Source organism: Heterocephalus glaber, unplaced genomic scaffold, assembly GCF_053883595.1.
Source record: "Heterocephalus glaber isolate CG9 unplaced genomic scaffold, H.glaber_assembly_v1.0 deba00001600, whole genome shotgun sequence".
Taxonomy (NCBI): Eukaryota; Metazoa; Chordata; class Mammalia; order Rodentia; family Bathyergidae; genus Heterocephalus; species Heterocephalus glaber.
Window position 1 is genome coordinate 23,359,017 of NW_028258372.1, and position 27,782 is coordinate 23,386,798.

A 27,782-nucleotide genomic window follows, 5' to 3' on the forward strand; every position below is an offset into this window, starting at 1 on the left:
TTTCAAATCCCTTATAGAATGTTCTTCCCTTTATGACATACACACACACACACACACACACACACACACACACACACTATGTTTTAATCTCTTAGCATATAGGAAAAGAGATTAAAACACATTTATCTCCACTATACCCATCACAGAACACATTGTTCATAATGATATGTGACTTTTATATGCTAACTCAGCTGTGTCTGATTAACAATAAAGGGGCTGGGAACATAACATGGAAAAACCAGTGGTCAATATTGGGTAACATCCTAGCAGAAAGAGTGACTCAGTACTAATGCCTCTATTGAGAGGAGGGGTAAGGCATTTCAGTACATCTTGTTTTAGGATTATATGCATTTGGAAACTCCATTAGGGAAAGTGCCTGGAATTGGCTACATCCTTGGGTTTAGCTAGGGGCAAGCTGAGGGGGGAGGGGGGAGAGAGGCAGAGAGAGAAGGAGAGAGAGAGGGAGAAGGAGAGGCAGAGGCAGAGAGAGAGAGAGAGAGAGAGAGAAAGAGAGAGAGAGAGAGAAATGGAAAATGGCAAGAGGACTTCAACATTGACTACCATTTGGTTTGGTGCTTGACACCAGTGCATTCTTGATGCTATGTTTTGGATCTCTTTCTGGTCTATTAGATTTCCCTCCATACCCAGTGGAACCTTCATGAGGGAAGGAACTGCTGTTGCCAATTTCTTTTGTCATCGTTGTATCTTTGGTGTCTAGAACAGTGCTTGGTACGTAATAGAACCTCAAGAAATATTAGAGAATAAATCTAATAAATGAGTTTGCTGAAAGACTATTCTAGTCAAGGTGTTTTACTAAGTGTGATGGTAGAAACAAAGGTGAATGTGAGCATCTTCTTAGCTGGCCTAGATTCCAGCAGCAAGATGCGTGTACATGAAGGAAAAAGTAGACTATTCTCAAGGGATGGCAAATGAAGTAATTCTGCCTGGAAGGCAAGAGGGGGACTATAGCATTCCTAAGAGCTAAGGGACATTCACCTTGGCCTTTAAAGCAGGATGGGCAGCAATAGGTGACAGTGGAAGAAATGCATCCAGGTTGGTGGGACAGCTGGGGCAAAAACAGAAGTCAAAACTTCAGGTCATGATTGCATTGCAATAAGCAGATAGGTTGTTGGCTCAGGATAGGTATGTGAGGGATAAGGTAGAAGAGAAGGCTGAAGGGGATGGGTGTGGCCAGTCAACAGAGAAGGCTAGACATGCCACGATAAAGGAATTCTCATTTTAGGCAGTGCAGATTCTTCATAGAATTGGAGGTTTGTGCATGCTTAAGGGTCACAAAAATTAATTATAAAATCCTAAGGGTCACTGGCCATGGCTTATATTTTTTAACATATTATACAATTTCAATATTAAATTCACGAAAGCACTTGCAATACCTGCAGTATATTTATTGCAAAGTAGTGCAGGAAAAGTTCTGCCTTTCATCCATCTGTCTACATCAAGGCTTTGAAAAAGCAAAGGAAGATGGAGAAAGCCTAAAAATCGCTATTCTATGTGAAATTAAAAAAATAGGTTTGGCTCATAAAATCTTAGAGGTTGGGAAGCAAATTTAACCAGTGAGTACTTTTGAGTACTTTTTATTTCTTAGAGCTGCTGTTTTCTCTCATATTGATTGCTATTTTTACCCAATTTGATTTCCTCTGGCTTCCTCTCATCAAATATCCATCTGCATTTTGCTAAGCCCAATTCTTTCTTCAAAATTCTAACGTTTTGCTATTTCCTCTGTGCTTCTCAAAAAACCTTCCTTGAACTTCCCCACCTCCATAATGCAGGGTACACCTCTATATCTGAATATCCATATATCATTCATGGCACAGTAATTATTTTAGGCTTCAAGAATGGTTTGGTGAATTCATCATACAGTCATTCCATTTCCCTCTACAGCATTCTTGAAGTTCATCTCCTAAGATATTCTTACTACTTAGAATGACAGGATGGGATCACCCCACAGCAGTTTTAATTATTAGAAAATTCTTTGTTATATTGAATTGAAATTTGTTTTCTTTTTCCCCATTAACTTTCTGAGTGGTATGCTTTGGAGATGATTATCTTATTGTCACTATTCCTATGAGTATTGGTTTCCAGTTTAGGATACCTCAAAATTGGATGCCTCTTCTACACATTCCCTCCAAATGATCACTTTTCTTTCTCAGAATGTAGTTTTACACAGTTCTTCAGATATGAATCAAATAGATCTGAAACAATGAATTCTTACCTTCGTTAATGTATTTTTATTAATCCTAAGACTTTCAGCTTTGTTAGTGATCTCACATTATTTACCGATTATATAAAGCTTGTGATTGGTTAACATCAGTGTTTTTTTTCATAGAATTAGAACGTATGTACCCAATAACATGATTAGATGAGCAGATAAATGGCACCAGTTAACACTGTTCTATATTTTTGAAAACTTAAAGGAAAAGGAAAAGGTATCCTAAGTTTCATTGTAAAAACCTTTTATTGATCCAGGCATCATGTCACACATCTGTAATCTCAATACTCGGGGAAGCTGAGCAGGACAACTGCAAGTTTGAGCCCTGCTTGAGCAACTTCACCAAACTTTTTTTTGCTGAAATCAAGCTACATTATATGGTTCCTTGATGCCCCATGGATGCTGTGTATGGAAAAGGACTTTCTGCTAGTTTGATATATTCTAGTTTTTATTCATATACAATTATGTGTTCTTCTAAATATTCAAGATCATTTTAGATATTTCTTTGAATTTAAAATTAAATTTACTAATTCACATAAGCCACTTTTCCTCCCTGTTTTAGGAAAATCACATTTTTTCTATTACCATTTTCTGTACCTTTCTCACTGTCCATAGTGCTCTGATATTATATAAATCTGTGTCCTTTTCATGCTTTCCTCAGAAACTAAGAGTTTAGTCAGAAATTGAAGAAAAATCTCATTCAAATTGGTTAATTATTGATTTTTTCTTTTCATTGATTTTGTACCTACTCTTCAGATTACAGTGATTTTTTTCATAGTTCCTTATAATATTCTTCAATATTTTACTTTAAAAATAATTTCATTTTGTAGTTTGGAAGAGAATTGGAGAAGAAGCAGGGTTGTAAGAAATTGTCCCAAATCTTTAAAAATAAAGCAAGTCCAAATCAAATTAGGAAGTTACATTAAACCACTGGGTGTTTCCACACTGACAAAATCAATACAACAACTCAGTGTTATGAACCCCAGCTAACATTCTGGAAATAAAATTATTTTTTCATTTTACCAACAATATACCTTGCCATATAGCATATTACCATGACCTCTTAAAGGTGCAACAAGACATAGGGGAAGGAACAAAATACCCAGACAAGAGGCAGGAAATAGATAAATGAATTAATGGGAAGGAAGAAAGCACAATGAAGTATGATAAGAGGGCAAAAGAACCACTTCAGGACCACTGCCAACAGCCCTGACAAATACATGTATGCTATTTGCCTCTGATTGGAAATTGTCAGCAAGGGAAAGTGTTGATGTAATCTGAGGTTACTTTGTCTTTAGCCTCCAAGAAACAAAAGAGGCTGATGGCATGGATCCCAAATTAGATTAGCTTTCCTTTTTTAATTTTACCTAGACCACTTCACTGAAGGTTACTAAATCCATTTTTATGACACAAGAGACCATATGGTATTCAGAATTGGATTTTACTATATGCATTTTATTACCTTGGAATTTCTTCTTCATGTTCTTTAAACTGGGATTTATATTTTGAAGCCAAGCCAGCCCTAAATATTAGATATTCTTAGTTGGTAGAACATCTCATTAATGTAGATCAAACTACTTAAAAGTGAAAGACTTGTTTCCCATTGATTTTAATTTTAAAGTAGTCAATCTCTCTTTCTCTTTCTAAAATGAAAATTGCTTACTTAGAGCCAAAAAAGGCAACAAATAATAAGTTTTGGAATATAGTATAAAACCATTTAAACTTTTATGTGTTACTCTTTGCAGCTTAGGATTTATGGGATTAGTATGATTAAAATCAAGCTGAAGACTATTAGCCAAAAGCATTTGAGTCATCAGATAATACTTTATAAGAAACAATGTCAATAGAATATATGATATTTTAAAGCTGTTTAACAGTATTTACTGACTGTGAAGTGCTTGCCATAAACTACAAGTGAAATGGACCATCTATTACCTTCAGCTCTTGCTCAGATAAATGCTAGCATACTGACTTTTATATATAAACTTTTTTGTGTGTGTGTACCGGGGATCGAACTCGGGAACTTGCGCTTGTGAGGCAGGTGGTGGAGCCACTGAGCTAAATCACTGGCCCTATGTGTAAACTTTTATATAGACATTTCTTCACTAGTTCTGATCATCTAATTTCAAAAATTTAAAATTAGCCTATTGATAAAAATCTAGGGTATGCACCCGTTACATGTATGTATTAACTTATAAGTTACATGTATACCATTGAATAATTAATTATATTAGCTTTAAAACACAAAAGTTATAAAAAGTTGAAATAAATCACCACAAGGAGAAATTCTCAAAATGAATATTCTAGTGCACCTTTGGGGGGTATGTGCATCTTGCTATAGAGACCACCCATATAAAGGATTGCATTCTTTTTTTTTTTTTAAGAGTAGGAAAAATTTATTGGGAGAAAGCTTCTGCCTAAGAGAGACAGAAGAGGGACTGGAAAGTGGGTTGCCCACTCACCCCACTTTTCAAAGATGTTTTATACAGCAAAGCCATGTGGTGAGGTGGGTACAAAGTGGGACAAAACTATAAGACCCAGTGGAAATTTACAAGGTGAGCATGAGGTGGGACAAAACCATGACCAACCAATAAGGTTACAAGTACAGCCACCCAGGTAATATTGATTAAATGGGGATCAAATGGGAAGACCAGTCACATACAGGGAATTTTCCATTTAGAATATCAGTCACTGCTAGCTCTAGGGGAAGTAGTACTTCTTTAAGGATTGCATTCTTTAGTATAAGTTAACTATATATATGTTCTTTGAAAGGAATTCTGATGTTAGCTCCAAGTTTTGTTTTCTTTCATTTAAATTCATGGTAACTAAACCTTTCTACAATTACAACATAATTCATTTCCCTTGATCAAATATGTCAAAGGTTTAGGAAACTTATTGTCATGTATTAGTAAAAATTAATAAATGGTAATGGAGTTTAAGGGTGGCAACTATAATCCCTCCTAAATTGCCAACAGCAATGGATGACTTGTTTCCCCAGAATTGATACATGTAAGTCTTGCAACCAAGCCAGCTTTCTAGAAAGTCATTTATCAAATGTGTGAAAGCTTCATGACAGTCGTTCTATCTCTGTTGCTCTGTCTCTATCTCTGTCTCTCTGTCTCTCTGCATGTGATTGTGAATGGATGTGTGCATGTGTGCATGTGTGTGTGTAATAATTTTCACCCCTTATTTGGCTCAGCCATTTCAGCCTTGCCGAGAACTTTTGGATCAGTCTTCTTGTTTCTCACTTTTTGAACTGAGGAAAATGCTTTAGCAGCAGGGCATGCCCATTGGGCTCTTCTGTTTGGTCAGGTTGAGAAGGGTGCAGGAAAGTTGACGAGAAGGCTGGTTATTGGGGAAGTACCTGTAGGAAAGGTGACCCTGTAGGAATGGGAGAGAGTGTGCCCTTTCCCTCACCGTTACCTATTGATTGCTTTGTTGTAAAGACAAAGCCTCATGACATATAGTACTCTTCAGTACATTTCTCATTACTAATTGAAGCCAATGTGAAAATGTGACATACTGTAAGATTTCAACCATATGACATTTTGGAAATGGCAAAATTATAGAGAAAATAATAAAGATCCATATTTTCCAGGTGTTAGAGGTGGAGGGAGAGATTAATAAACAAAGCACAGAAGATTGAGTCACACTCTGACTCTATAATGGTAGATACATGTCATTATACATTTGTGCAAATTTGTAGAATGCCTAATACTGAAAGTGAACTCTAAGGAAAACTGCATTTTGAGTGACTATGACATGTCGGTGTAAGTTTGTCAGTTGTGATAAATGTCCCACTCTGTGGGGAATAGTGATACTGGAGAGGCTCTACGTGTGTGGATGTACAGGGGATATGGGAAGCCTCTATACCCTCCTCTCAATTTGGCTGTGAACCTAAATCAGCTCAAGAAAGTAGTCTTAATTAAATAAGCTTTTTGTTTTTCATCTGGCCAGGAAACTAGAAAGCTCAGACAACTGAAACTGTATCAGCTCTCTGTCGCTGTAACAAATACCTGAGATAATAAACTTATGGCAAGAAGAACTTTATCTTGGCTCACAGTTTTGGAGGTTCAGTCTATTATGTGGTGGCTCCATTCCTTTGGGCTAGGGGTGAGGCAAACACATCGGGATGGATGGAAGTGCAATACAGAGCATAACTTCTGGCCAGGAGGTGAAAAAGAGCAAGTGGAAGGGCTGCCCCTAGTTCTCCCCCGGGGGCATCCGCCTCATAAAGGTTCGACCTCCTCCCGTAGTGCCTCACTGGGCATCAACGCATTCATGTGTGGACCTTTGTTCCAGATCCAACTCCAGCGTGGTGTTCCAGCTCCTGCCTGACTGGTCAGTGTCCATTTATTCCCATAATTATGAACAAAATTTTAAATCTGTATACTGATATTGTCATGATCTTCCCATGATATCCGAAGCAAACATGGAAAGCAAGTGTGAAAATGTTGGAAATATATTATATTAAAATTTAATATTAATTTTAAGGTAAATGATGTTCAGTATTAATTTCATAGCCATAAATATCACATTTTTCTTGCTCTGGTTTTCTCAATTGACTAAAATTTTGATGTCACCTAGAGATTTCTGAAAAGATCCTTAGTTTTGTGACTGGCCAGTTGTGATCTTCCCAAGGGGCCATGTTTTGGCTTAGTGGTTTTAGTGAAATCCAGATCAGCTCCATTGAGCTGTTCACCTGGCTGAATGCCAGAAGACAGAATTGAAATAAAATATCTTGCTCTGGAAAAATAACCCACCCAAAGGACTTATGTGTCTGTCCTTATTTCTTTTTATTTCTAATTTAAAAGCTAAAATTTAAACAAGAAACAGTAGTTTGAATCTAAAATTGAAACAATCCAGACTTCTAGAAATGGATAATTAAATTACCTAGGCTCATAGTGTATTCAAGTGTGTTGTTACATTTTTATTGCTTTACTCTGCTACTATTTTTATTTTTTTATTTCTTCTAAATATACTTGTGCACCTTGGAACTAATAGCAAGTAGATATTTGGTTGCTTCATCGCCATTATTGGCTTTCTATGGGGAAGTAACACACCTTCTTTAATATAAATGGTATCTATATAAAATGTATTCTGTGCTTATTGTGAGCCTTAAATGACTCTAATGATATCATCACTAGTGCACATGTCCTAGGTGCTGGGGATTATGCTTCACCATGTTTATTCCTCTCAACAGTTGTGGGAAAGGCTATTCTAAAGATGAGGAATGTGTTAGTTGGCTCAGTGGTCTACATGTCTAGTAAAGGAACCTGCTCTCTCTCTCCTTTAAATGGTGTGTGTGTAACAATTATTAGGGCTTACTGTCCCAGACCAAAATGATCTCTTTAAATGTTTGTACCATACTTGTCTCACATAATCTTTTCTTTCTTCGGTACTTAATTGATTCATGTTATTTTCCAACTAAATTGGAGACTTTGGGATGAAAGTTTGAAAAAACTGAGAATACTTATATTGTGTCCAATAAAACAAGCTTTTGCAAGTGATATAGTATCTTCTAATGAGAAACTAATGAACATGTGTGTATTAATTCCTACTGTTGGCTAATCAGTGGTTGAATCCTGGGAGTGAGAGGACACGTATTATAAGCATAATAGGAACCATAAAGACCTGTGGAGTCCTCAGAGGGATAGGAGCTCACTTTTATCAAATGCCTGTTATATATATTGTTTTTCACACTTTGTCCCATTCAATTTTACCAATCTGCCAGATTTTTATAGATAAAGACACCGGGGCTCAGAGATACTAAGTGACCTGGTATAGATAGTAAACAGCAAAGCCAGAAGTGATATTTATGTTTGTTTTATTCCATATCCTATGTTTCTTCAGACTTGTTATTTCATCAGAACTATTTTTTAAAAAACACAAAAAGGTATGGAAAACTTTATGACTTTGCTTTGAAGTTAACTCCTTGTTCTTTATTTTGACCAGAGATATAAGAAGAAATAAGTGGTGCATAGATGTCTAAGGCTAACCACCATGGCCAATATACCCTTCAGAGTAACTGTTAGAATTTTATTATCATCCCTATGTTAGATTTTAATGAAACAGAAAGTATATACATGAAATTGTTCACAAGGTTATTGAGACTAAGTACTTAACTGAGCATGTACTATGGGCTAGCAATCATTATATAATATATAGGTTATGTCATATATATAATATTTTTCATAGTAACTAACCACACAAACTCTAAAGAGAGATATTTCCAAATCTGTTTAATACCCAGGAACATGTCCTGAAGCTCAGAGAGTTAAATAACTTGTTTAAATTCACACTATTAATAATATAGAATTAATTTAAAACATAGGTTGTGGCTTGAAATACAATGACCTTTCTATTATGTCTTGTTTTACTCCTATCTTTGGAACATATCTGTTAAAAATTTAATGAAATTTAACTTTGAATAAAGGAAATATTTGTGCAATGTGTTCTTCCTTTTGGAAAGTATGGTAGCAGTTGGTAATTTCTATCTGTAACTGCATTTGAAATATTGAATGTGTCTGAGTTCTCATACTTGTAGCAAGCTCAAACCCTACAAGAAATAATTATGTTTAATTATGCCCAAAGTGAAGCATTTGTAATCTTATTTTCTTATTGTTTGTCACTTGATTCACATGTTATTTATGTTGTGTTCATTCAGTTTATTTTCTTTTTAGGTAGAGGATGTATCAACATTCTTAACCTTTGTCGAATCCATTGGCAGGCAGATTTATACTAATGTTTGGTCAGTTGCTTAGGGGACAAAAGCAAACAGCATATTGGTTGTGTTATGTTGGGCTTTGTGGTTTTACAGTTTAGGAAGTCCAGTTCTGGTTTAATAACATGCAACCATTTCTGTTCTAAAAGTTTTCCTCTATATGTAACCAGTGGTTTAAAGAAGTATTTGGAAGCAATTAAAGACATTTAGATTCCAAAACACAGAAATAATGCTGCAATCTAATCAATCAGGAATTATTTTGTTTCCACAACAACTAAACACTTAGAAATTATCTTTGGAGAATAGGAAATTATTTGAGTGTGTTTCAGAGTAACGATTATAAGCTTATTTGACAGATTTATATTAAAATCTGGATTGTGCTATTTGTTTGTAAAATGAAGATAATAATACCTAACATGCGGGATTGTGTTGAGGAAGACATAATAAAATAACTATATGTGTATGTGTAGTGCCAGACACAAAATGGATGGCCATTATTATTTCCCACTACTTCCAACTTAGTTCCTCAATTCAAATATGAACAAGAGATGGACTTTGAGGATGTTCAATTAAGATTAAAAATTAAATAATTTAGGATAGGACTTCTGAATTGAATGTAGTAATTTAAAGTCCTATTTTCCTCTCTTCCCAGAAATTACCCAAATCAACAGGTGACTAAAGAACAAAAATGTGCACAGCTATGCTTGGTGAAATTGGAGACTGCTAAATTGTAGTTCCTCCAAAAGGAGCAATGTCTGTCTAAAGCAGGGGACTACAAATATGGGAGGTAGAGTAACAACAGACTATAATGTTAGTCGTACAGATGGTAGAAATGATAGCTCTATGGAAACAGGAAGAACAGATGGAAAGGAAATGGAGGATATTAAAGCACCTTTATTTCAAATGTAAATTAAAAGAAAAGTAGGGTTATGATCTTGATGATATAAGGCAAAAGTCTACTTCAGGTCAAATAAACTTTGTATGGATCTAAAAGAACAATTTATAATGTTAAATGAGACAAAAATAGCATTTCATAAGAGATTGAGAAATGTTCGCAGTGTCTGTAACAGTGGAATACACCAATAACATAATATCAAGATTCATAGAATATCATGTTAACAGAACTAATAGAAGAATGTAAGAATGTTAGAGTAAGAAACTTAAATTTTCTTTCATAGTTCATGACAGACCAAAAAAACAAAAATATAATTAATGTGGATCTGATACATAAAATAATATTTTTGGAAAGTGGAGAATACATTTTCTTTCAAGTGGCTATGAAATGTTAAAATCAGTTATATCACAAGGAAAATTAAGGCAATAAGACTAGAAATTAATAATACGGGATCAAAAAATTTAAAACGTCTTTAAATTTAAAAACCTATCTAAATCTTTTATGTTAAAGGGGAAATTCAACCTAAAAATTTTAAAATGTAGAAAATAAAGATAAAAACATAATATACCCAAATTTATGGGATATGAATAAATTCTCAGAAGAAAAGTATAAATGTAGTACTTTGAGTAGTAATTAGGAAGTTAGAAGAAAACAACAAAATAAAACTATCCAGAACACAATAAACTAAATATAAAAGCATTAATAAATGAATTAGATTAGAGATAAATAGAAATGTTTTATCTTTGAGAATAAACTACTAGGTAATCAAATAAAAACGTAGAGGGCAAAAACATACCTTATAAATAATCAAAATGGTGGAAATTTAGTCATAAGACATTTTGTTTATTAAACTGAATAAAGCAGTTAAATTTCTAGGGGGAGGGCCGGGGATTTAGCTCAGTGGTTTCATTGCCTGCTGCACAAGCGCAAGGACCCGAGTTTGATCCCCGGTACCAAAAAAAAAAAAAAAAAATTTCTAGGGGGAGATAATTTGTTTCAAGATTATGACCATATAAAAGATAAAAGCAGACAAATCAGTTGGAAAAAACACAACAGAGAAATTTAGGGCCCCGCCATCATCAAAAGCACTAGGCTGGATGATTTTACAAGGAAATTCTACCAAAGAATTAAAATCACAATAATGTTAATGGTATTCTAACTATTAGCGAAGAAGGAAGGGAAATACCTCAATTTTAAAATGATATGAGCATGATATTAACATCAATATTTCATAATGATTGCATTTAAAAGAAAACTTGGGATATTCATATTCATCTTCATGCAAATAGTTGCAAAAATCTGAAATACAATTTTAACCAGCAGAATCTAGCACACATTAAAAGAATGAAACATTCTGATTAAAGGTGTTTATTTCAAGACCATGATAGTCGTTCAGTGAAAGAAAAATCTATTAATATTACATCTAATGAAAAGAGTACATGATTATATTAACGTACGTAAAAGACCATTTAACAAATTTAATGTCCATATTTGATTTAGTTGAAAAACTTAATATGTATAGTGGGGAATAGGTGAATATTTTCTCAACCTGGTAAAACCCCAAATCTAGTATCCTTAATGGAGAAATGGAAGCACCAGCTAATTTTAGGAACCAGTCAATGACATTCAGTATCAACACTAACAAATAACATTGTTCTGGAGCACTAACCAATGTAATTAGCCAAGAGTAAGAAATTAGATATAAAAATAGAAAAACATTTACAACTTCTATTATTGTACATGTGGAAAATAAAAAGAATCATCTATAAGTTCATATAAATAATAAAAGAATTTAGCAGTTTAAAATTAATATACAAAAATCAATAGCTTATATATATGTGAAGATACAGCCATTTAGAAGATATAATGGAAGAAATTCCAAATTCACATCTACAAAAAAGATAAAATAGCTAACAGTAAACCTACCAAGAATCTATATGAGGAAGAAATAAAACCTTGAAAGGCCTCTTCAAATTCCCCCAAAGAATTGCTACAATTGTACACCATGGAAATTTTCAGCATTTTGTAAGTTTCTCTTAATTCATACTATAATTTGCTGTGGCATCCACAAGAGTACCTTACAGATATTTTTTGGCTTTAGATAAGCTGATTTAAAATTAATATGGAAAAACAAACAAGCATGAATCGCCAGGAAAACTCATCAGGAGAGGAAAGATGTGGAACTACCTCCACCAAATATTAAGACATATTAAGCCTCTGTAAGACAGTTTGGTTATGAGCATGAAGGGAAGATTTGTGAAATAGAATATAGAATACATATGTGAATCATAGTAGCTTATAATATCCATGAGTAAAATAGATTTTTTTTCTGTAAATGATGATGTGCCAACTGGCTACTCATATGGAAAAAAGTGGGTTCATACCTCAACCTTATACTAGTATAATTTCCAAAAGGATCATAAATGTAAATTTAAAACGTAAAAGTACTAAAATACATCATGGGGATTTCTTTATAAATTTATGATGAAGGCTTTCTAAGTTATGATTAAAAACCAAGAACCATAAGAAACAGATTAACAAATTTCACTACATAAATGTGAACTATTTTTCATGGCCAAAATTGCTATAAGAAACATCAAACTAGAGGAAATTTTTTCAACATACACCACCAACAAAATCTAATTTACTTAATATATAAAGAACTTCTACAAATTGACACGACAAAATCAAGAACCCCATAAAGAAATGGATAAGTATATGGACATTCATTTTACACAAAGGAAGTCAAATAATAATATTTTGTTACTGTCATGTTAAGTAGCCCCAAATTATTTCAGCTTCTATAGCCTGGTTATTTCTATTGTAGCATTTATTCCACCTTATTTTTTTCTTTACTTCTTTACTAATTTTATTCTCCTTTTCTTTTCTCAGATTGTGGATTTCATGAAGGAAAGGGATTGTGGTGTGAAATATGAGGCTGGTAATAATGATGTGCCCAATGCAAGCCTGAGCTATTCCTCCACCTGAAAAAAATGCTTTTAAAACAGCCTTTCCTGTCAACTGTGTTGAATATATTCCATTTAGTGTATGTGTGCATGTGTGTATATGTGTATGTGTTTGTGTGTGTTTGGTATACTGGAGTTCGAACTCAAAGCCTTTACACTTAACTGTATCTGCAGCCTTAAATTTACCAAGTGACTGAGCTACATACAATATAAACTATCTTATTAGGCTTTTAATAATCGGCTGCAAGCGTAGGACATGATTACCTAATAGGAACTTACAAATGATTTATTGAATTAAAAAGTATCAGAAGAAGGGTATATGCTATAAGAGAACTTAATGTTTTCTTCTTTCAGTTTATTCTTTGGAAGAGTATACTTTTTCATAATAATTTTGTTAGCATTTTGAATTTGATTTCAATTACTTTGAATTTTCTTCAGTTATTTCATCTATCTCTGCCTTTTTGTTTTAATTATCATGATGAGATTCATAGGCTTCATTAAGATAATATGAATGATTTCACAAGTTCTATTAATATTTTCTATTTCTCCAGTAGTTTTTAGGAATAAGTAAATGTCATATTTTAAGAGATTTTGTAATACTTAGCATTTTCTTTTACTGTTTTTCAGTTAGCCGTATTAATGCTTTCCAATTTTTCTAGATTTCAGAGTTTTCATTTCTTTACTTATTACTTAAATGTTCACCTCTTTCATAGTTGTTATTTATGGATCTGTGTATTTCTGTTGTAAGCATTTACATATACAAACATATATAACATGCACATTTATTTATATTTTTCTATTTTGCAAGTTAAATTACAGATTTTTTTCCCATTAAGTTTATTGGTACATTTTCAGTATAAAATACAGTTACATTCATCATTGGGATCTTGTACCATTACATGAGTTTCTTGGTTCTTTTTTTTTTCCCTTCCCCTGCCCTCCCTTCACCCACTCCACCCATCCCTATTTGCAAAGACTTTGTTTCCATTTTTTTCCTTTTCTCGTATTTTTTCTTTTCCCTTCTTTCCTTTCGCCTACCCCTACCACTTCCCCTACTCCTTTAGACCTTTTCTTCCTATTACACAATATCAATTATACATTTTTAAAATGACAGTATCAAGATCTAGAAGACATTACCACAGATTTTACAGAATTTAAAAGGGTATAGAAAGCATATTACAAAAATCTTTTTTGAAATAAATTTGACAACTTCTAAGAAGTACCTTGGAAGAAAAATTAATGAAACTAACTCTGGAGGAAATATAGAATTTGAATAGCACCTATTAAAGAAAGTATATTCCTAGCTTGAAAACCTACCTATATGACAACAGGCTCACATACATTTCAACTGATAAATTATATCAAACAATTAAAGCAGAAAAAAGAAGGAACACTTCTCCCCTCATTTTAGGAACTCAACATTGTGCTAATCCTAAAACTGGATAAAGATAATAGAAGAAAAAAGTACGAACATAGATAAAAATTTGTTTAACAAAACAAACTATTAGAAGTCAGATCTCGCAGTATGTAGAAAGTGGTTTTGTTATAGGGATGGCAGTGTTGATTCAGCATTGGAAGATCCATCCCCAACAGTCATCATTTTAACAGAGGAAAGGAAAAAGCCATATGATCCTGTCACTAGTTGGAGAAAAAGTATTGGAGTAAATTCTACAGCTGTTCATGGTAAAAGCTATCAGTAGATTAGAAACAGAACAGAACCTTCTCAACAGATTAAAGACACGTACTCCATACTTCCAGCGAGAATGCCTTATATGAATGGAGAAGATACAATGCTTTCTCCTTAAGGTGGGGAACAAGGGCAGATATGCTTACTCTTTATCTGTCCATGAAACTTTGAAACCTAGTCCCCATCAAAATAGTCTGGCAATAAAATGACACAATTAGGATAGGATTGGCAAGGTAGAAGCAAAATCTTTATATGTAGATGAAATGATCGTCTACAGAGAAAATACTAAGAAATCTCTAGGAGCCCCTAGAACTTGTATTTGAATTTAGCAGGATTAGAAAACACAAGGTATATATAAAAATTCAGGTCTGTGTATACTTGCTATAAATGAAGAATTGGATATTGAAATTTAAAAGTTATGTAGGAGTACAAAGGACCTAGAAAACTTAAAAGAAAAAACAGTGTTGGAAGACATTTAGTACCTAATTTTAAGACTTCTTCTAAAGCTACAGTAATCAAGGCAGTGTTGATGTAAGGAAAGACATATAGATCATTTGAATAAAACAGAATCTAGAAATAGAACCACACATATATGGTCCACTGAGTTTTGAAAGATTATTTAACATTAGCATTTTATAGAATATAAACTCAATTCAAGATCCAAGGAAGAGATAGTGTTGTCAGCAAATGGCACTAGAACACTTGATATCTGTATATAAAAAGTTAACCTCAATGCTTTATTTCCATACATGAAAATAACTTGAAGGGATCTATGAACCTAAATATGAAAGCCTGAAAGTGTAAAACTTTAAGAAGAAATTATAAGGGAAACTGTTTATGAATTCAGGGTAGGCAAGAACTACCTAGTATACAAAAGACATGATGTATAAAAGAAAAATTGATAAATGAGATTCCATCAAAATTTAGAACTTTAAATGACATCATTAAAATGAAAAGTAGCATGCCCTACCGAGGTTCTGAGTCCCGCCGAAGACACTGAATCACCCTGCTGCAGACAGGCAGCCACCTGGTTCCACACTACAAAGATGCAGAGGACACCAGACCACCAGACCAAGGTACTGAGTCCCGCTGTTCCCGGCCCAGAGGTAGGGGCTTCTGAGCCATCATCCCACTGCTCCTGGTCCAGAGAAAGGGGCTTCCTGGTCACAGAAGTAGAAATAGCAAATAAATACATGAAAAAATGTTCAACATTACTGGTCATTCGAGAGATGCAAGTGAAAACAATGCTGAGATTCCACTTCACTCCAGAAAGAATGGCTGCTATCATGAAACCAACCAATAACAAATGCTGGTGGGGCTGTGGGGAAAGAGGAACCCTGCTCCACTGCTGGTGGGAGTGTAGACTGGTGCAAGCACTGTGGAAATCAGTATGGAAATACCTCAAAGAACTAGGACTGGAAGTCCCATTTGACCCTGCCATTCCACTGCTGGGGATCTTCCCCAAAGAATTAAAAGAATCATACCACAGTGATATCTGTGCACCCATGTTCATAACAGCGCAGTTTGTAATAGCTAAAACTTGGAACCAGCCCAAATGCCCATCAACTGGAGACTGGATCAAGAAAATGTGGTTTCTTTTATAAAATGGAGTACTACTCAGCCATAAAAAATGAGAAATTAGAGACATTTATAGCTAAGTGGATGCACATTGAGGCAATACTCGTAAGTGAAATAAATAGGACACACATGTGTGAATACCAAATAGTTTCTCTGGTGTGAGAAACTGAAAGTGTAAATAAGGACTAAAATGTGTAATAGGTAATGTGAAATAGGAAGAAAAGGGGCAAAGAGAAGGAAGTGGGAGGGCTAGGAGAAAGGATAGAAGGGAATGGGATTAATATGAGAAAATGGAAAAATAGGAACAAAATCTTTGTAAATAGGGAGGACTGGAGGGGTTGAAGGGAGGGCTGGGCAAGGGTGAAAAATAAGAACCAAGAGAGACTATGTAAAGGTGCCAATTTCCAATGATGAATGTCATTATATTGTATACCTAAAATGTACCAATGATTAGAATGAATAATCAATAATGTAAAATAGGAAGAAAAGGTCCAAAGGGGTAGGGGTAGTGGGAGGGGCAGGGGAAAGGAAAGAAGGGAAAGGAAAAATGCTGAGAAATGGAAAAAATGGAAATAAAGTCTCTGTAAATAGGGAAGGGTGGAGGGTGTGAAGGGAGGGCTAGGAATGGGAAAAAAATAAGAACCAAGATGCATTATGTAAAGATACAATTCCCAATGAGAAATGTAATTGTGTTGTATACCTACAATGTACCAATAAAAGAATTTAATACAAAAAAAAAACCAAAAAAAATTGAAAAGTAGTCCTTAAACAGACCATATTTATAATGCATATAACCTATGCCCAGAATATATAAAGAATTCTTACAGCTCATTAATAGACAACCCAGTTAAAAAGTAGACATAAGATGATGATAAATAGCCAGTACAGCACAAGGAAATGTGTGCAACTCTAGAATCAGAAAAATACTGATCAGTACAATAACAAGATTGAATTATACACTCATTAGGGAGATGAAATCCCAAAGTTTTAAAAGCCTTGTCATGACTTTTTCTTTTTGTTGAATTCTCCCCCTTTGTGTTTAATTTGTCACGCCCAATGGATTCATTCTGCTGGGATCCTGGGGTTGTGATCCTCATTGTCTTTTCCTAGGGTATTGTCTAAAATTTTTTGGAGTGCCAGTTTGATATTCATGAAGTTCCTGAGGTGCTCTTTATCATAAAAGTATCTTATTTCTCCATCAATTTTGAAAGATAGTTTTGCAGGGTACATCAATCTGGGTTGGAGGCTGTTTTCCTTTAGGGCTTGAAATACATCGCTCCAAGCTCTTCTTGTCTTGAGGATTTGCATTGAGAAGTCTGCTGTGATTCTGATGGGCTTTCCTTTGTATGTGATTTGTTTCTTTTCTCTCACTGCTTGTAGAATTTTGTTCTTCTGTTGGTTTTCTAGGATCCTAACTATTATATGCCTATGTGTAGATTTTTTTTTGATCAAGGCTAGCTGGAGTCCTATATGCCTCACTTATCTGTATGTCAAGTTCTTTCCCCCTGTTTGGGAAGTTTTCTGCCATCACTTCTGTGAACAGTTTTTTTATGTCATCTGCACTCTCTGTTTCTTCATTGACTCCAATCAGTCTTATGTTATTCTTCTTTGCATCGTCTAGCAGCTGCTGGATTGATTTCTCATGTTCCTTTACAATTTTAAAGGAATTTTTCTTTTCCTGGTCACTAATTGCAATCTTTTCTTCTGCATCTGAAATTCTATCCTCACATTGGTTCATTCTGCTGTGCAGACTTTCGATGGAGTTTTTAATCTCCTGTAGATCAGTTTGCATCTATTTTATGGATTCCATTTGTTTCCTATGTTGGGATTCCATCATGTTCCTCAGATCCTCTGATTTTTTAAATCTGTGTCCTCTCTAGATTTATTAATCATGCCTTGCACCATGAGCAAAATCTTTGCTGTTATCTGAGTAATTATTTCTGATTTCATTTTTCCCAGATCCTCTTTTGTTGCCAGTTCAGAGAGTCCAGGTGGTTGAGTATCAGATTGTTCCATTAAATCACAAATTTTTCTATGAATTGCTGGTGACTGTTTTAAAGTAATGATTGGTATATGTTGTTGAAAGCCATTGTCTGATTATTTCCGTAACTTTACTGTTATAGAACAGTGAGGGTCACTGTTTAAGTATTAGAGATTCAAAATGTCACAGATTATTGCATTAGAGCAGTGAAAATCTTGCTTGGGAGACTGAATGTTTAGATAAAAGAATGTAGCTATCTGTTGGTGCATATCATTGTATATTTTATTAATTTGTTGTGAAATTATTTCTAAATTTAGTATTGTTTAACACAACTAAAATGTATTATTTTAGAGTTTTTGTGAGTGAGGAATGTCAGCGTGACTTATTGGGCCCTCTTCTGACTCAGGTCGTTCACAAGTCTAGAAGAAAGAAACTGCTTGGATCCATAATTGTCACAAAATTTGACTGAAAAAAAATCCACTTCTGTGTTACTCAGCAGGTTGTTGTCCAGGTTGAGTTCTTCCTGAGTTACTGGACTGTTAGGCTGTGGACCTTAGTGCTTGCTGGCCATTGGTCAGAGGACCATTGCCTTCATTTCTTTCTTTTTTCTTTTGTTTTAATACTTTAGTATTTTATTCACTAAAAAACTTCTTAAAAATACGTGCAGGTGGTGAGGGCTGGGAGCCCTGCCATGGGGCAGGGTGGTGATGGGGAAGGGCCATACCCTTAGCCTGCTCCCCCAATTCTGACCCATGTTTTTCTGCCTCTTCTACCTCCATCTGTTCTGAAAGCAAACCTACACATGCACACACGCCAGCCACATGCCCTGTTGTGAGCCTGGGACCTCGTCCTCCTGACCTCCGATATCCCTGTCACTCCCCAAGAGGCCCCCTTACTCAGGACCAGCCTTACTTGGGCCACAGGGGACCCACAGGGCGACAAACACCAGAGCCAAGGGCCAGGAGAGGGGCGTGGGTCGCCTGACCACCTTCTGTCCATCGGTTGTGGAGTTACTCTGGACCTTGTCTGAGCCTGCTCCCTAGCTGTGCAGTGGAGTCTCCTGGCCTTGCCTACCCAGCCCCCAGGCACAGGGACAGACAGGACACACACAGGAAGTGCTTTGGAGACGTGGAAGCACTGGGAGGTGGTGGATGGGTTCTGAGAGCACCTGGGCACCCCAAGTCCCCAGGGCCCCCCAGGCCAGCCCCTCCTCCAGCCAGGCCTGGGAGCTGGAATGACCAGAGAACTAGAAGGGGACGGGGCTCCCAATTGCATGTGTGTCCCAGGTGGCCCGCCTTCTCCACCTGGCTCCAGTGAGGAAGGGGTGGGACAGGGAGGCCAAGGGGCCAGGAGCATGCAGCGCCCCCTACGGGTCATGGGGAGGGTTAGACAGTAGCTCGTGACCAAGATGGTGGTGGGTTGGTGTTGGGAAGGGAGTGTGACAGCGGGGGGAGGTCCTGTCCATTGCTAGAGGACCTCTGCCAAGGGGCCTCGCCGTCGTGGCTAGCCGTCTCGAAGCTACTCCATGCCCACCATGTCTGGCTCCATCTTGCCTGTGACGCTGATGAAGGAGGTGTAGGCATCACCCTTCACCAGGGGTGACTTGGCCTTGGGCATCCAGCCCTTGCACACCACACAGTGGGCATTGGTGCACATGCCAGCCGTGATGGCATTCATCTTGCTCTCCTTCAAGTTGGGGGTGAAGTTCTAGCAGTAGTTCTTGATGGCATGGAGCACTCGGCGTCCAGGGGTTTGCGACAGGGGTCACTGGTGGAGGACCGGATGCCGGTGCCACCGCTGTTGGCCAGTGTGTTCTGGTCAAAGAAGGAGGCCAGAAGTCGCCGCATCAGGACCTTGTGGCAGTTCATAAGTGGTGCCCTCGGGCCAGCCCTTCATTTCTCACTGTGTGAGTCTCTCCATAGAACAGGAGAGGAGGCCATGTGCCTGGCTCCCATCAGAGAGCAAGAGAGGCCGTACAAAACAGAAACCATGGTCTCTTAGTAACCAAGTGTTAGTAGTGATATCTTCAGAATGTATACATATATTCTGTCCTATCTTTTACTAGAATATAATATATATATATTTACTAGAATATATATATCTATATCTATCTATCTATCTATCTATCTATCTATCTATCTATATCTCAATCTCACTAGAAACAAGGCAGTAGGTCCAGACCACATTCAAGGGGGAAGAGACTAAACAAGGGTTTGGATATCAAGAGGTGGGGATCATTGGAGGCTATTTTAGAGGATACCTACCATTTCTGATAAATACCCAATAAATAGTTAAGATATAATTAAGAGGAATGACCTCTAATTCAGAGAAGTGAGATATTCAGGAGGGTTTCCAAAAGGTGTTGAATCTTGAAGAAAAGTTTGGTAAGTAAGTGGGAAAAACAGAATATATCTATAAAATTGAAGTGGTAGACATTTTTCTAGATTATATTGAAAGCAGAGACAAATAATATAACTTGACAGTATTTTTATGTAAAATATTAATTAGCAATTCTAAATTGGATACTTATTTTTGGTAATAACTTTTATTCTTGAGTATTATTACTATTTATAAGTATAAAAATAGAAATGACAGAAGAAGCATAATTCTAAAATACTTTATCATCCAACTTCCATTTGGAGATCTGATTCAATGACAAGTATGGAACATAATGTCTTACAATCTTCAAAGGCAAGAAAGTGGTGTTTTAGTTATCTAAAACACACAAAAGTGATCAGTTTTCGACTTTTAAGGCAGGGATTAAGAAAGTAATTTGTCTGCTTCCTTTCTGAAATCCAAATTTCACATACACTAATTATCTTAAGTAGTGATAGGCAAAAGAAAAAGATTAATTTTCTAAACTCTTAGATTAAGGTATTTTTGTATTATAGTAGGTAGTTATTTAACCTATTGCAATACCAACTAATGTCTTTGTCATAAAAATCACTTGCAGTAGCAACAATATAGTTAGCATGTATTGCATGCTTATTCTTTCCCCAGCAGTGCACCATGCATGTTACTCTCAGTGAGTTCTCATGAAAATCCTGTAGTATAGATATGACTATCATCTCCATTTTGGGGGGGCACAGGGTCTTTCTGTGTCATCCCAGTTGGTCTGGAACTCAATCTGTAGCCCAGGCTGGCCTTGAATTTATAGCAGTCCTCCTGTCTCACCCTCCTGAGTGCTGGGATTACACTTATTAGCAATCCTCCTTCCTCAGGCTCCTGAGTGCTGGGATTACACCCCGTCTGGCTTTATCCCCATTTTATACAAGCGCAACTGAAAGCCATTATGGAACCTGACAAATTTTAAAACAAAAGTAGTATGTGGCAGAGCCTTGGTTCTAGTTTCAACTCCAGAGCGCTCTTAAAGACGATAGACTGCTTCTTAAATCAGTAATTGTGGGTCATGTGAGTGAACAATTCCAAATCATATGCCCCCTTTCCTCTATCTGTAGATTTTCTAGTGAGGTTTGCATCAGCAGCAATCTAAGTAGTATTACTGCATTTGGTTGGGAAATTTAGCTGGCCAAATCTCCCTTTTGATGTCTCTGCTAATTAATGGATGTGCTAAAACACGTGTTGATTTTTGCAGTTTGCTTGGAGGACAGATTACACAATAAAGTAAAAACGCCCTGTCTTTTGGAGTTCGGGTTTTAAGGAGAAGGCTTGATTTAATCAGTTAACAGGAATGTTCTTCAGCGTGCAGTAGAGAAGCCTGGGAACATGGAGCAGAGATATTGAAATCCTGTGTGTTCATATCAGTTGGTAAGAGAGGGCTGATCACTGTGATATGAGAGAATGCCACAGAATTTCTCTTGTTTCTCCTCAAGAGTTTTTTACAGTTTTGGATATATGTCACAGCCCATTAGTATTTGAAGGAACACACAGCCTCTCTGCACTTGGAGCAATGTGTTGGTGATTGTTAGAGGAGGAGTGGGCTGGCTTATTGGTAGATGCTTTTTCATTATCAAATATCAGCACGATGTAGCTTGTCATAAGGCGAGATGCCCTTGGAGAATTTTCAAACTGGAATAGAATAACTAACTTCATTGATATTAATGAGACTAGGGCAACTTCCCAATTTGGAATGCTTCTAGTTACAACTAAGGTAAAATACTCCAACCTTTGTCATAGTAGAAGTATTTTAATTTAAAATTGAATATTAACCTTGATGACTCAGTGTTGTCCTCAGTATTTACAACTATTCTGGATATTTCATATTTTAAATATTCTAGGAAGAGAAAAATACAACAAATGCACATATGGATATGAGTAGCCATACATTGTAGGAGTGTGTAGAGAATATAAAGTCAATACTATACAGAGAAAGAACCATTATTGGACTGTGGTGGCTTTTAGTGGTAAAAGTCTCAACAGTATTTTATTTCATGCAGTCAAAAGGAATTCTGTGTATAGTCAGTAAAGACTGACAGTGAGAAGATGACATTCCAAAGAGTTGTACTCTTAAAAAGCTATGAAAGCTTAAAGTGAGAGTATTGAAAGAGGATATCATGTCTAGACAATGACTGTTCTTATTAGACTCTAGACGCCTAAAAGTTTTCATTTGAAACTTTTAAAAGATACCTCAAATGAATGCTTTCTTTGTTACCTTACACAAATATTTTTTGCTTTCTTTCTATGACCACTATAAATAAATAATCACACACAGCCAAAATTCATAAACACAACCTCAAACTTGTATGTGATCAAGTGAAATTCCTTCTTTTCTTCTTAAATTATAAAACAGTACAAGAATATGAAAATTTGAAAAAAAATGTACTCACTATTTCATCTATTTGAAACATTGAATTTTACTTCAGCTGTACCTTTCAGAATGTCTTAATGCATATGTGCTTTTTAGATAACTTCAACCAATGGGTGCAGTTTTGTTTTGCTTTTCATTTGGTATTACATGATAAATATTAGCTTGTGTTTCTGTGTGGAAGAATAGGTTAATTGCTGGCTAACATTAGAGAACCCTATAATTTAAATCATTTTTCTATTTTGACATTGTTTATTCATATCCTGATGTCAGTGTCTTTTGAATTTCCAGTGAAGTATGACAGAAGGAAATGACTATCATCAATTACTTTTAAGACTTATAATACCTATAATGCACATAATAGTAACAAAATTATAATTGTATATAATCTTACCAACTGTGTGAATATTCCAAGATCAACACTAGTTTGGGTAATGATCTTGAAAAAAATATTTTCTTTCTTTTACCCTGTATTTAAATTTGCTGCAGTTTCTGTCTCTTTCATTATGATGGTAAGCCTTACTCCTGTCCTTGTTTTACTTTGGCATGGTGGTTGGCATTTTACGATGTTTTTACAAATTTGAATGATCTCTTCAGATAGTATAGGTTTTAATATATTTTAACTTTTGGTAAGAATATTGGTAAATTTCATTTTATATTTGGTTTTAGATTTCAATTTACTTTCATTTTTATATATGCATATTCATTGGTATTTTCCTTTATGATTTTATATACTATAATGCTTTGAGAAAGAGCAAGTTATTCTGTAGAATATGTATTTATAGAATATAGAAATGCATTTAATTATACATTTTTATTTAGATTCAGTTAAAATAGGTACAATGGTTATATTTACCAACTTAATCTACTAACAGCTATTTCACTATAGGGTCTAAAATATGAATTATAGATAAATATTTAAAAAATAAATGATGTTTTTTATACATTGTCTTGAGCTACTTGTTTTTATATAGATTTATTCATTTTCACTTATTTCATATTTATTTGTATACAAGCATTCTTATCTTCTAACTTATTGGTGCTTGTAATGTCTTTTACTGTCTTGTCAGTTTTTGTTGACATAATTGTCCTATGCTTTTGCTTTTAAAAATAAATTTAAGAATAATATTGTTAAGTGTGCTAAAATATACCCCAAAATAAAATCCTATTGAGATTTTCTTGTAAATATATTAAATCTGAAAAGTAATTGTTGACATAATTGCCATTTGCTTTTTAAAATAAATTTAAGAATAATATTGCTAAATGTCCTAAAACACGCAACAAAAATCCCATTTGAGATTTTATTTTAAATATATTAAATCTAAAAATTATTTGCTTAAGAGAGTGCACATATTTTAATATGAAATTGTCTTTTATATAAATATGTTTTTTGAAAAGTATTTTATTTATTTATTTATTTTTTGGTGCCGGGGATCAAACTCGGGTCCTTATGCCTGCGCAGCAGGCGGAGTAACCACTGAGCTAAATCCCCGGCTGAAAAATCTTTTATGTTTTTAATAAGGAATACTACTTAAACCAATGTCATGATAAACCTGGATCATTCATACTGTTGCTAGGATTATACATGGTTTGTTCAACATTCCTTAATGTGGCTTGTATTTGTCTCTTCTGGACAGCTGTACACACCATCTGGGATCAACCACAAATATGAATTGTGTAATTTGGGTGAGTCTGCATACCAACCAAATGCTCTGATATTTTATTTAAGACCAACTTTGCACCAAATAAAGATGGATGGTAAAATTCATGCTCATAGTTGAAACCACACTTCAGAGGTCGGAAGCAAAAGTATTCCAGGCATAGAGCTTGCATAGGAGCCACATTGGGCACCTGGGTACTTCTGAGGCAAGTGCAGACCAACATGAGAACCAGTAGTTTCCTTACTATGATGCAGGATGTGCTCACACCTCTGTTGTGTCCCTGCAGGAGTGGGTCCAGTGAAGTTGAGCTAGATATCTCTTTTTCCCAAGGGCCAGCTGCCACAGGCCTTGATGGACAGGCAATCCCCAGGGATATTCACACCTGGGCACTGAGGTGTACTCATGTGGGAAGTGGGTCACAGGCTTGCCTGTCTGCAAGACTACGCCTATGGCCTCGGTCTGTGCTGTGATGCTGTTAGTCTGGATTGGGCATTGCTGCCTGCATGGCCTGTTCAGAGATTGTACTGGTTGTTTGTGTGTCCGGATCACAGTCTTTCTCAACCCTCACCCCAATCCCTGTTGTGGCAGGAGACAGCTGTCAGGAGCAGAGATAGGGCATCCAGGTAGGACCTCTGGTGCCTGGGGTGGGAGAACAGATGGCTAAGAACCTGTCCACACAGTTGGGTGAAGGCAAGTCCACTCATGAGCCAAGACTCCCAAGTCTGGAGCACATTCCATCTTCCCACCAAAGTTTACCTACAAAACATAAATCCGTGGAACACTTATTTCAATACAGTGACTGCAAAGCATTAAACTCAAGGAGGGGTCCTGTTGAGAGCAGACTGTTGTACAACTGGAGTGGTCATAAATCTATGCAGCTTGCTCAGGCACACCCAGACATTTCTGATTCTTAGAATGATGACTTCTCTGTTAAACATAGTTGTTTGCTTGTGGTTTCTCCTGACAACTTGAACCATCCTTAAGGATGTAATGTCTGTTCGTTGAATTAATTGATTCACATATTTAGAGAAAACTGTACACATAGTATATATACACGTGCATCATATTTTTAGCATGTATATTCTATATTTTTACAAATAAAATGTTTATAAGTATGGTTTAAGACTACTGATTATATTTTCCCTGAAAGCACAGTCAAAAAGCTATGTACGTTTGTTTGATTGTTGTGGAGGCAACCGTGCTAAAGTTAAGCATTTTTTTCCCAACATATTAAAATTTCAATCCTAAATTATTTTTCTAAGGACTTGAAAGTAGATGTTTTTTCTTATTCATCAGAATTTTATGTCTTCATGATTTTTTATCCTTAATTAATGGCTAGACTTAACTTGGTAGAATGTTAATGTTAAAGAATTGTCTAAGATCAAAACTTTGAAATGATTCCAATATTTCAGTTCTACAATTTAAAATACATTTCCCTCTAATAACATTATTATTTAAATTAAAAACCATTCTGAACATGTTATTTATTTTCTTTTTGTTTGCTTTTATAGGCCTTGATCATACTGGAAAACTTGTTAATTAAGTCTTAATAAAAGAGTAACTTAAAGTATTATAGGTTCTCATATCTCTCTGTACTTATCCGTGTGCACATATATGTAGATATTAAACATCTTTTGTTTCTGATTACATGCAAAACTGAAAATCTGAATTTTGTTGGCCATTAAAAATCCCATGGGGCCGGGGATTTAGTTCAGTGGTTCTGGCGCCTGCCTCGCAAGTGCAAGGTCCCAAGTTCAATTCCCAGCACCAAAAAAAAAAAAAAAAAATCCCACGGCTGTTTTTGTAAAAGTACTTGCCACTGCCCTGGCCAAAGTCCAATCTAAGCAATAACATACTACCCTCTGTACCTCAGAATCCTGTGTCCATTATTCAGGCATTTTTCTTTGCTTCCTGTTCTAAAGAGCTCTTAACGATGTTGGATTCATATTAGCAATTTATCTACATCTCATTTAGCAGCAGTCCATGAAATGAAATGCTCTTCATTATATGTATACTGCCTGCAATTTTGTTGAATACATTTGCTTAAGATTACAGTACAACTCATTAATTACTGTATTATTTCTTTGGATATTGAAGCAGAATGCTATTTAATCAATATTAGATAACCTGCTATCCATAAATTCACCAATGACTAATATTGCAGAATGCACCAAATATGTCTCTTAATTGCCAAAACAATTATTAAAGTATTTAAAATAACCTGTTCTAAAGTGGGTATGGTGGCACATGCCTGTAATCCTAGCATTCTGGGAAGATGAACAGGCAGGAGGATTGAAAGTTCAAGCCCAGCTTTGAGCAACTTAATGAGATGCTGTCTCAAAAAAAAATTATAAAGGGTTGGGTCCTAATATAGTAGCTTAAAAATTATAAATGATAGGGCTGGGGATTTAGCTCAGGGGTGCTGCTGCCTGCCTCGCAAGTGCAAGGTTCTGAGTTCAATCCCTGGTACCAAAAAAAAAAAATTATAAATGATAATATTTTAGTTAATTGTTTCAGTTGTTTTTATTTTGACCAAGAAGCACTCATTTTATTTATTTATTTATTTATTTATTTTCCCATTAAGTTTATTGGTACATTTTAGGTATAAAATACAGTTACATTCATCATTGGGATCTTGTACCTTTACATGAATATCTTGGTTCTTATTTTTTTCCCATTCCCCTGTCCTCCCTTCATCTCCTCCGCCCTTCCTTATTTGCAAAGACTTTGTTTCCATTTTTTTCCTTTTCTCATATTTTTTCTTTTCCCTTCTTTCCTTTCGCCTACTCCTACCGCTTCCCCTACTCCTTTAGACCTTTTCTTCCTATTACCCAATATCAATTATACATTTTTAATATGACAATATCAAGATCTAGAAGACATTAGCACAGATTTTACAGAATTTAAAAGGGTGTAGAAAGCATATTACAAAAATCTTTTTTGAAATAAATTTGACAACTTCTAAGAAGTACCTTGGAAGAAAAATTAATGAAACTAACTCTGGAGGAAATATAAAATTTGAATAGCATCTATTAAAGAAAGTATATTCCTAGCTTGAAAACCTACCTATATGACAACAACAGGCTCACATACATTTTAACTGATAAAGTATATCAAACATTTAAAGCAGAAAAAAGAAGGAACACTTCTCCCCTCATTTTAGGAACTCAACATTGTGCTAATCCTAAAACTGGATAAAGATAATAGAAGAAAAAAGTATGAACATAGATAAAAATTTGTTTAACAAAACAAACTATTAGAAGTCAGATCTGGCAGTATGTAGAAAGTGGTTTTG

At 35.4% G+C, this 27,782-nt stretch overlaps 1 protein-coding gene across 8 annotated transcripts in view; it reads left to right on the forward strand.

Annotated features, from left to right (window-relative positions):
- Window positions 1-27,782, forward strand: part of Hmcn1 (hemicentin 1) — a 421,540-nt gene that overhangs the window by 78,350 nt on the left and 315,408 nt on the right. Inside the window, exon 2 of one of the 8 annotated variants that reach the window (XM_087194448.1) lies at window positions 12,742-12,895. The exons of 6 other annotated variants lie outside the window; for them this stretch is intronic. Coding sequence is in view for 1 of the 2 variants with exons in the window: in XM_087194443.1 (XP_087050569.1) it covers window positions 24,434-24,512 (79 nt within the window). In the remaining variant the exon portion in view is untranslated. Of the gene's footprint in view, window positions 1-12,741; window positions 12,896-24,277; window positions 24,513-27,782 lie in introns of those variants that run through there. One more of the 8 variants, XM_087194443.1, reaches the window with a different exon arrangement.